Below are 10,732 nucleotides of genomic sequence, written 5' to 3' on the forward strand. Positions count from 1 at the left end.
GAGAGAGGGAGACACAGAATGGGAAACAGGCTCCAGGCTCTGAGCCATCAGCCCAGAGCCTGACGCGGGGCTCGAACTCACGGACCGCGAGATCGTGACCTGGATGAAGTCGGACGCTTAACCGACTGCGCCACCCAGGCGCCCCTGTACTAGTTTCTTAAGATACATTTCTAGAAGTATACTTCCGGTTCAGCAGTATACACATATTAATTGCTATTGTCAGGCACGTTTCTGGGTCACGAAGGCAATTGCAAGTAAAATCTAATCTCTTATTCTCTTGTCACTATTGTCTGGCTCTAACTGGACAGTACTATATTTCTCTGGGCATTATGGGTGGCTGCTTGAGCAGGTGGCAGAGAATCTTACAGACCAAGTCAAAGAGGCTAAGATGCTACTCCCAAATACAGGCAGTGCAAACATTTTACATTGATGTAGACCAGATGCCTGCCAGTCCACTTGACAAGCATTTACATGGAGTCTAATCTGGCAAGGAATCCTGCACATCAGGATGCGAGACTGAGGTTTGATGAAGCAGTCTAGAGGATGGGAGTAAGTAGTGGGGATTGGGAGTATTCTTCACATGATAAGGCATTTGTCTGATGAAAACACTCAGGACCCAAAGGTAATGAAGCAAGTCACTACTCCACCATGAATTATATTATAAATCTGCTTTATTGCATTGGAAGAGAGCAAGGAGAAGAACACATGACAGGGACACAAACCCTGTTTATCATAGAGCTGATCACTTATGCTTTCACAAGCACTGTGAGGGAAGGCCTCACTACTTGAGAGATGGGGAATTCATGGGCCCGTGGAAGCAAGAAGAAGTTGCTGTGTCCTGGAGTAGGACCCAGGCAGTGACCTTTGGATGGTGAGCAGTGGAAGCTCAGGTGGAGCAGGTATAGGCAGTGATGAGAAATGAAGGCACTCAGCAGGTTCCGCTCAGAGTCAGAGAGTAAGAAACCAGAGACGGGAGAGGAGAAGCAGCCTGAGAGAGGGCAATCCAGTTGTAGATGGGACAACGTGGGGCCAAGAGCTGATGGCAGGACTTAGTGCTTGTAGCTCTTCCTAGTGGAGGATGAGGTGGTGGTGTATTTGATGGTGGAACTGCTGCCCCCAGAGGAGCTGAAGCCACCCCCAATGCCTCTGCCGCTGCTGGAACTGAAGCCAGCTCCCAGGCTGTGGCCGCTGCCATAGGAGTAGCCGCTGCCTCCGCCCAGGCCTGAGCCACTGCCCACACCGCTGGCACTGCCATAGCCGCCAGCGCTGCCATAGCCTCCGGAGACGGTGGACTGCACCACAGCTGTGAAGGGGAGGGAGACAAGGACACACAGGACACAGTGAGCTCATTCTGCCAGTCTGAGTCTCATCAGATGGGCTAAGGGCAAGGGAGAGGGGCAAGCAAAGTACTTACAGATGTTGACTTGTCCAACACCTTCCCCACTCAGCCTAGGAAGGGAGAAAACACAGGGACCGTGAGACCTCAGACAGCCACCACTGGACCAGAGTGGGAAGCCTCGATGTGAGGATAACCCATGAGCAAACTGCCTTTTAAGATTCTCTGAGAGTCATGATTGTGGCCATAAGTAGAATGCCTTCAACTTGTGCTCATGGCCAGACATCATGGACATGTATTCAGAGGTTTGAGGAGCTTGTGTGAGTTACCCACCTGCACTCCTCGCCCTCCAGCAGCTTCCTGTAGGTGGCAATCTCCACGTCCAGGGCTAGCTTGACATTCATCAGCTCCTGGTACTCCTTCAGCAGCCGGGCCATGTCCTGCTTGGCCTTCTGCAGAGCATCCTCCAGATCAGCCAGCTTGTTCTTGGCATCCTTGAGGGCCATCTCCCCACGCTGTTCAGCATCAGCAATAGCGGACTGCAGGTTGGCACACTAGAGCAAGAAGATAGGCAGAAGGAACTCGTAATGTAGTTCTCCAGGAGAGTAGCCATACTTCTTTCTAGTGAGGAACAGTTCCAGAGCCCAGATACGATGGTAAGGCACTTCTACCACATTTTTTCCCAGTCTTTGTCTGCTCTGCACAACTTATCTAGTCTGGGAGCCACATGAGAACATATATGCCTTTTTTAAACCACCTTCTCTGAGGGCTGGGTGGGAGACCCTATACTGGACCAAATACCAGCATAGTTGAAAGAAATGGACCCACTCAGTTTGTTTTGAGTGCTGTCTCCAAAGCCAGACCAGAACCTTTTCTCATGATTCACGTGGATGCCCCCTAATTTATACAAAATTACCAACATCTTCACTTAAGGCTATGAGTTTCATTTCTGGCCATTGAGATCTTGTCCTCCTCACTCCTAAGGTCTTCTAACATGCTTGGGCAACACCGATCTTCATCCTGGGTCACTGCTCAACTTCTGTTTCAATTCGATGTTGAGCAGATTTAGACCAATCTTGCCCCCCCCCCCCCACTTTGGGCCTCCCCTTTTCTTTCCCCACTTGTTTCTTGTATTCCTAAACCAAGCATTCTCCTTAAGTAATCTCTTTCAAAAGTCCCTGGATGATCTTTCTACACTCTGACTAATTGGGATTGCTCTTGTCATGCGGTTGTGTCATTCTGTAGGGTTAGCACTCATCTGTCCTCATATGTGGGAACTCACTGAGGGTGGGAGCCACATGCACCCCTCTCTTTGCTCTTCCCCCAATTCCCAGCATTTCCCAAATGGTGGCTGATGGCTTCCTGGTGGTTGAGTGAGGAAGCGATGCTTGTCTTCTCCAGAAGCCCCCACCGTACCTGCTTCTTGACATGGTCGATCTCGGATCTCAGCCTCTGGATCATGCGGTTGATCTCAGCAATCTCCTGCTTGGTGTTGCGCAGATCATCCCCGTGTCTACCTGCGGTGACCTGCAGCTCTTCATACTGGAGTCCAGAGGGAGAGAAGGTGGTGCATGTGGGTTTTCACATGCTAATGGTGACCTGACTTCTCAATCTGGCATTTAACACACCCAGAGCTAGTGACTTCTCACCAAGGCATTTTAGAGAAAGTTGACGGGGCAAGCTCACTGAATACTGTACACTGATCACAGACCCTCTTTTGAATGGACTGCTGGCTGCCTAGTTCAGTTGGAGGCCAGCAATGTTCTGTATTATGTTTCCAAGGGAGCCGACTCAGGGTGAAGACAAAAGCAAGGATCACTAGATCTCTATCTATGTAGCTAGCCTCCTGCAGCGGGGTTCTTTGACTTACTCAAAAAGCACATAAATTCTGTGAATGCCTGCTCTGTGAGTGCAGGGTTCACACCTGTGAGAAATCATCAGCTTCCTTGAGGTGATTTTCCCAGCAAAGCGGGTAGGCTTGCTGGTGTCTAGGAAGAGGACACAGGCAATCCTGGGCACCTGTCAACTCAAGGCTCACCTTGCTCTGGTACCAGGACTCAGCCTCAGCCCGGCTCTTCTGAGCGATCTCCTCATATTGGGCTTTGACTTCAGCGATGATGCTGTCCAGGTCCAGGTTACGGTTGTTGTCCATGGACAGGACCACGGAAGTGTCTGAGATGTGGGTTTGCATCTGAGCCAGTTCCTGCAGAGCATAAGATCATCAGACCATCTTTCCCTTGGCCTTACAGACGTACCCCACCCCAAGATCCTCCACCCTTGGCAGAGCCCCATCACAACAGAAAAAGAGGAGTGGGGATGCTTACTGCTTCATACAAGGCTCTGGTGAAGTTGATCTCATCCATGAGAGCGTCTACCTTGGCTTGCAATTCAACCTTATTCATGTAGGCAGCATCCACATCCTGGGGAACAAGCCAACACCTTGGAGTCAGCTGAGCCTTCCTTCCCAGTCTGAACACCTTTTAGTCTCCCCATCTACTCCCCTCTTGGATGTGTGCAGGGCCCAAGAGTCCTTTCTTTCTAGAAAGGAATGTGAACCCCTGATCTTCAGCAGCTCACCTTCTTTAGAGTCACAAATTCATTCTCTGCTGCTGTGCGCTTGTTGATTTCATCTTCGTATCTAGACACAGAAGAGGGTAAGACATAGTTGAGCCAGTGGCAAGGATGATACAGAAAAAGTGTCCTGGAATCCCAGCTTTCCATAAAAGAGATATGCCCAAAAAGAGCTTCCTGCCAGTGAGCCACAAAAATGATTTTTGGGGGTCCCTAAATTGTTTTTATCTTGTTCTCTCCCCATGCACCTCTATGGCCTTTTTGCTATTTGGGGGTTGTGTTCGGCAACAATTGTGAGTTTCATTTCCATGAACATGTTTTGCTATGGAATCAGGCCCACATCTTGACCTAGTCACCCAATAGTCTTGATGTGTGCACTTCAGGGAATGGAGCCCTTTCTGTCCTTGTGCTCACTTGTTCTTGAAGTCCTCCACCATGTCCTGCATGCCCCTGAGCTCTGTGTCCAGGCGGCCCCTCTCCCCCAGGATGCTGTCTAGCTGTCTCCTGAGGTTGTTGATGTACTGCTCAAACAAGGGCTCCAGGTTCTGCCTCACGGTCTTGGTGCCCTGCTCCTGGAGCAGAGTCCACTTGGTGTCCAGGACCTTGTTCTGTTGTTCCAGGAATCGCACCTGGAAGAAGACAAGACTGTTATTTGCCACAGAAAGCCAGGGAGAAAGAGATGTAACCTGACAGGTGCCCAGGCACTTTGGGTAGTCGCCCAGGTTGGGCTATTACAGACCATGTACAGAGGGTCAGGCTGACAGTGTTGCACCCCCAACCCTATTTCGTTCCAACCTCACTGGTCTTAGTGTGAAATTCTTCCATGGACCTGTGACATCTTCTCACCAGCTAAGCTATTCGACCTATCAGCGTCTTTCAACATTTCTTCTCTTTTTATTGAAAAGCACAACCACACATCTAGTTAAAAATATTTCTGGGGTGCCTGGGTGGCTCATTCAGTTAAGCTTCTGATTTTTGATTTGGGCTCAGGTCATCATCTCAGTGTTGGGAGATCTAGCCCCTGTCGGGCTCTGTGCTGTCTCTCTACCTGTAACCCTCTCCTGTTCTCTCTTTCAGTCTCTCTCTCTCTCTCTCTCTCTCTCTCTCTCTCAAAATACTTAAATAGACATTTAAAAACATAGTATTTCTCTGTTACAAAGTGGAAAGTTATATTTAAATTGTACCTCAGGTAAAGGACTGTTAAATGTGCAGAAACTAGTGATTTCATCCAATTCAGTTAATTACTGGATTCCATTAACTTCTGCTTTAGTGCATGATTGCCCTGTATAACAAATGCCCTAATGGTCATGCTCTAGTTCTACACATTTTGCATTTCTATATTTATGTAAATGTTTGTGAGACTTTGTTTCTAATTCAGCCAGAAATCTTTTTCTTATTTCTATCTTTATGTAAATATTTCTGACCCTTTTTTAAATTCATTCAGAAATCTTTTTCTTTTCTTTCACCTTTTTCCTCATGTCCAGAGCCCTAGAACAGTTTTCCACTGGAATTATTATTTAATCTCTTAGAATATTCAGCAGGTAAAGCTGACCGATTCTATTCTCTCATTGCCTTATTTTGCTTCACGGATAACACAAGTTGAGTATTGTTCCCTGGCTGGGTTGAAGGACATTTAAGAGACCCAGTGGTTTCAAGTGATTTCCATCACCTTCTGCGTGTTGTCAACATGGAGGCCATCTGACATCCCAGGGGAGAGCTCCTCTGAGTCCCCTTCTCCCTCCCTCCTGAATCTCACCCCAGTAGGACATTCATTGATTGTCTAGTCTGGGGGGCCTGACAGCCCAGTGGAGGCAGGTATTCCTGGCTCACCTTGTCGATGAAGGAGGCAAACTTGTTGTTGAGGGTCTTGATCTGCTCCCGCTCCTCAGTCCTCACCCGCTGGATGGTGGGGTCGATTTGCAGGTTCAGAGGAGTGAGGAGGTTCTGGTTGATGGTGACCTCTTGGATGCCTCCAGGGGGGCACACAGGGAAGCCAGAGCCCCCATAGCCACCAGCAAAACCAGCTCCACCACCGAGCCCAAAGCCACCACCAGCTGCGGCACCAAAACCAAATCCACTGGCAGCGCCACCTCCATAGCCAAAGCCACCTCCAACTCGGCCACCATATCCGCCACTGATGGCACAGCTGCCCCCTCCGATGGAGATCCTCTTGGAGCCGCCCAGGCTATAGAGGCTCCTGCTCCCAAAGCCAGCTCCTCCACACACTCCACCGAGGCCACCAGTGCCCCTGGAGCGGGACACAGAGACACTGCTGAAGCCAGAGCGGCAGACCCCTGGGACTCTGGCTGAGCTGGTGCTGAAGCCACGGTGGCTGACGCTTTGGCTCCTCACGGTGGATTTGCTAGACATGATTCCTGAAGAGGGGAAGGCTGAAGAAAGCGTGAGAGGCTGGAGGGTAGAGCTGAGAGGAGCAGATCTGTGAGATGAGCCTCCCGGCAGCAGTTTATATATGGTGAAAATGGGCTGGGCTCCGTCCTGGAAGGTGAGCTTGCAGATTGGGAAGGGTTGGGCTTTACAAACAGTGATGTCACATCTGGATTATTAGAAAAGTTATGAAATAATGAAGATTGCATTTTTGGCTTCCTTTAGTCAGGGAAAATATCTCCTGTCTTCCAGCTTTGACTTGATCTCAATACAATGAGACTATTCTCAATTCACTGAGCTAGGAGTTAGTCACTGTCTCAAACAAAGCATCTGCATGTTATGCATGTGTATCAGGAGTTAAGTGCTCTCCTCTCCACTTGTGTTGTACCCAGCAGAGATAGGAGACTGAAATAATCTATTTCATATGCCTTCATAGTAACATTCTCATTCTTTTTCTTTATTACAATAGTTAAATATGACTTTTTTTGCTTTTACTTAAAATTTCACCCACATAAAGGAGTAACATAACAACATAATCAGTCCCTATATTCTTATCACTCAGCTATATAAACGGCATTATCTCACGACCAATATGATAGCTTCCATATTCCTACTCTATTCCATAACGGCTGTAAATTGTCAGAAAATAAATGTCAGAGATCATGTTGTCTCGTTTGTATATAATTCTGTATTTATGTCTGAACGAGAGACTCAAAAATATAACCAAAATATCATTTTCTTATCTTGAAAATTTACATATATTCATTAATGTCACCAAGTGTCTATTCCATTTTCAAATATACCTTTTGGTGTTATTTTTTATATTTTGGTTGTCCAAATCAGGATCCAAATAAGCTCAATCCATATTATATGCATGTGCAATGTCTTTTAAATCTTGTAAGTCAGTATATCCTCCTTCATTTTTTCCATACAATTTTTTTTGTTAAAGAGACTGGGTTCTTTGGCAGGTGCAGTGTTTCATTCCTTGGATTTTTCTAGTTGCATGTTCATGGTGCCTCATTGAACATCTTACTGTGTCCTTTGTATATCCCGTAAAGTGATAGGTAAAGCTAGAAACTTAATGTGCTATCTGTTTAAACATTCCAGATGTAGATGTATAGACTGCCTACTCATATATTGAGTATTGTTACTTACACACTTTCTTCAATGTTTGGACGTTGAAGGAGAACGTTGAAGACATTCCAGGAACAAAATGCATGTTCAAGGGCATTCCCCAGGCAGCCAATTCCTATACCTGGAGGCAAGCGGTGTTCTCAGTTCCTGTGTATCTTTGTAGTATCCTTATTTGGGTGTTTCTGTGCTTTTCCTGGGGTATGTGGTGTGTGTGTGTGTGTGTGTCTGTGTGTGTGTGTGTGTGTGTGAGAGAGAGAGAGAGAGAGAGAGAAGAAAGAGGTGGAGAGAGATATTGGGGCGAGTGTATATGTACAGAGGGTGCCCATATTGTTAAAAAGTATATATTTTATGCATATCCATGTTTGTATAATACCCACCTTTATATCCTCTTTTCAGTTACGCCTGTGTTGTATTTCTTATGTGTTTTCTCCTTGTCCTCCTTTAATGTTCAGTGATGGCTGTTTCATGCCTGCAAACTCTTCTCCCCCTCTGTCTACCTCCCTTTCCATGTCCATTACTGCCCACTCAGCAATGCCTTCACCTCCCTGTCTGCTTTCAGCATGGCCTTCATTCATGGCTCCTTTTCTGAGCTCCTCCAGTTCATTTTCTCCTTTATTATCTCATTCAATTGCCCCATTTGTTCTCTGATTTTATCATGGTGTCTATTTCACCGAATTTTGGGAAATATACTATTGGAATTTTTTTCTGTTGAGTGTTTTTCACATGCCTCTTGTTTGTCCCTGTGTTATTTAATGGAAGGTGCCTATTGTGATCCTGGAATGCTTCCTTTATCTCTGCCTTTGTTTTTTAATGAGTGTTTATTTTTGAGAGAGAAGAGAGAGAGAGAAGAAGAAGCAGGGGAGGAGCAGAGAGAGAGAGAGGGGGAGACACAGAATCTGAAGCAGAGAATCCAAAGAAGGCTCCAGGCTCTGAGCTGTCAGCACAGAGCCCAACACGGGGCTGGAACCCATGAACCGTGAGATCATGACCTGAGCTGACGTTGGACGCTTAACCAACTGAGCCACCCAGGCGCCCTGGAATGGTTCCTTTCTGACCAGTGCTCATCTGTGAATGAAGCAAGCCCTTTCTGGCCCTGCCATTTGCAGGAGGTATTCTGGGAGGGGGGCCAGGGCCATATCCAGGCTAATAGGATTTCTCATTATGACACAGGGCTGTGTGAATAATTCCTCTAAGCTTTAATTCTGACAAGCCAACAAAGGTCACCACAGAGTGGCTCACAATTTCGTCTCTGCTTTCTTTGCTTCACCAACAAAATGCTGCCAATAAGCCTGGACTGATTCCTTATTCAGCCCAGCCTTCACAGTTTTGTGAAACTTCATGACAAATGGGGTCCTGCCTCCAGCCCACACACCCAGTTCTGATTGTTGCAAACAAGGGATTCTTGGATGTGCACCTGATGAAGTGTCCTTTACAGGGACTTAGCAGCAGTGCAGTGAGTCAACAGTGTCTGGCACGTAGGAAAACCTGTGTTGGCTTTGTTTGGTGTTCCTTCGTGGTTATTGAGTTGTTTGGTTTGGATTTGTTGGTGTTGAGTGTTCTTCCCTGAGATCTGCAGCTGTGGGCATCTTCTCTCTGAGTTTCTTAACAACTGTCTTGCATTTTTCTATGTCTGTGAGAATATTCTTCTATTTCTTTTAAGGTTTATATATTTTGAGAGGGTGCAAGAGGGGGAGGGGCAGAGGGAGAAGGGGACAAGGGATCCAAAGTGGGCTCTGGGCTGCAGCAAGACCCATGTGGGGCTCAAACTCACAAACCATATCATGACCTGAGCAGAAATCAGATGCTCAACTGAGTGAGCCACCCACATGCTCCTTTTTTTTTTAATGGATTTTAGATTGTTTCATGTTGGTGGTTGAAGGTGGAGTTTACTTTTTTGTTTCTTCTTCTCATTTTTGGGTATTTGAGAAGGAGGAAATGCTTCTCATTTGTCTCTACAATTAAGTTCAGAAGGCTCCCATTCACACATTTATATTTAAAATATCATACAAACTAAAATATCAAGCTAATCAATTAAAAATATTATTTTTTCCTGTCTCACACTTAATGAAAACAATTTTATTCTAAGCGGATGTCCTCGTCCTAAGGGCCTCTCTACCCTGGAGCCATGCTGGGAGTCACCTGAAAGCTTTCTGGAAGACATCACATTTACTGTCAGTAGAAATGTAATCCTCAATTAAATGCTCTCCTCAGTGTGATGATTTACTTAATACTTTAAACAAAATTTGTATCCTTGAACATTTCAGGTGGATACAATTGCAGAGAATAGCATATAAACCACCATGTACCAATCACCCAGATTAAACATTTATTAACATTTTCTCATGATTGTTTCATCTAATCCCTTACTTTTTATATCTAAATCCTCTACTACTCTTGTTGAAGTGACTTAAAGGAAACCCAGACAGCAAGTCATTTCACTTGTAAATATTTGCAGGTGTGTCTAAGCAATAATGACTTTTTAATCCAACTGCATAACACTACTATAGCTTTCCTAAGAAACAGTTTTTTTAAAATGATATCTAATACCCACTTGTATTTGAATTTCTCAGGTCATCTCAAAGATGTTTTTTTAATCCTGGTTTGCTTGATGCAACATCCTAACTAGGTTCACATATTGCATTTAACAGGTATGTCTCTTAAGATTCTTCTATTTGATAATAAACTCCTTCCTTTTCTATGTGTCACTTATTTGTGGAGAACTTATTTTTTCTACAGAATGTCTACCTCCAGGCTGTGTCTCGTTGTGTCCCATCAGAGTCACATAACTTCTTCCATCCTTGGTTTTCTGTGTACTAGAGTTTGTATTGAGTTGATTAGATTTACTTCCATTATTTCAGGCAAGAGGCATTCTGGCTGTGCTCTGTACTCCTGAGTGCATTGTATCATGAGGTACATAATGCTAGTTGTCTAATTTTTAGTGATGTTAAGACGGATCAGGGGACTTTTGTGGTTCAGCCCCACCCCTCCACTGAAAGGTACACGATAAAATTTCATCTAAGATTGTAATATTCATTGAGCACTTCCTAGACTCACTATTTCATTAGGGGTTGCAAAATGGCACCTTTCCAATTTTATCATCCTGTGTCTGCATTTGTTAGTCAGTACTCATCTATAAAGAAGGAATCTTAATGTTTACTTTTTAGGTAACCTAATACTAACTTCATTCAGGAGAGTCAACGTTCTTGATCCTTCCCTGTTTTTTTTTTAATGTTTATTTATTTTTGAGAGAGAGCAAGACAGAGCACAAGTAGGGGGGAGAGGCAGAAAGAGAGGGAGACACCGAAT

General features: G+C 45.4%; 1 protein-coding gene across 1 annotated transcript; it reads right to left on the reverse strand.

The window, feature by feature from the left end:
- Window positions 1–1,049: 1,049 nt before the first annotated feature.
- Window positions 1,050–6,277, reverse strand: LOC124501562 (keratin, type II cytoskeletal 6A). The gene is made up of 9 exons (XM_047065858.1): window positions 5,738–6,277; window positions 4,322–4,536; window positions 3,914–3,974; window positions 3,661–3,756; window positions 3,375–3,539; window positions 2,753–2,878; window positions 1,670–1,890; window positions 1,415–1,449; window positions 1,050–1,303 (listed from the first exon to the last, which is right to left on the reverse strand). Exons 1-9 carry the CDS (start codon window positions 6,275–6,277, stop codon window positions 1,050–1,052), a joined length of 1,713 nt encoding a protein of 570 aa, XP_046921814.1.
- Window positions 6,278–10,732: the final 4,455 nt, after the last annotated feature.

Source organism: Lynx rufus, unplaced genomic scaffold (genome assembly GCF_022079265.1).
Source record: "Lynx rufus isolate CCGP_SWC_20201006 ecotype Redwood Valley unplaced genomic scaffold, mLynRuf1.p SCAF_7, whole genome shotgun sequence".
Classification (NCBI taxonomy): domain Eukaryota; kingdom Metazoa; phylum Chordata; class Mammalia; order Carnivora; family Felidae; genus Lynx; species Lynx rufus.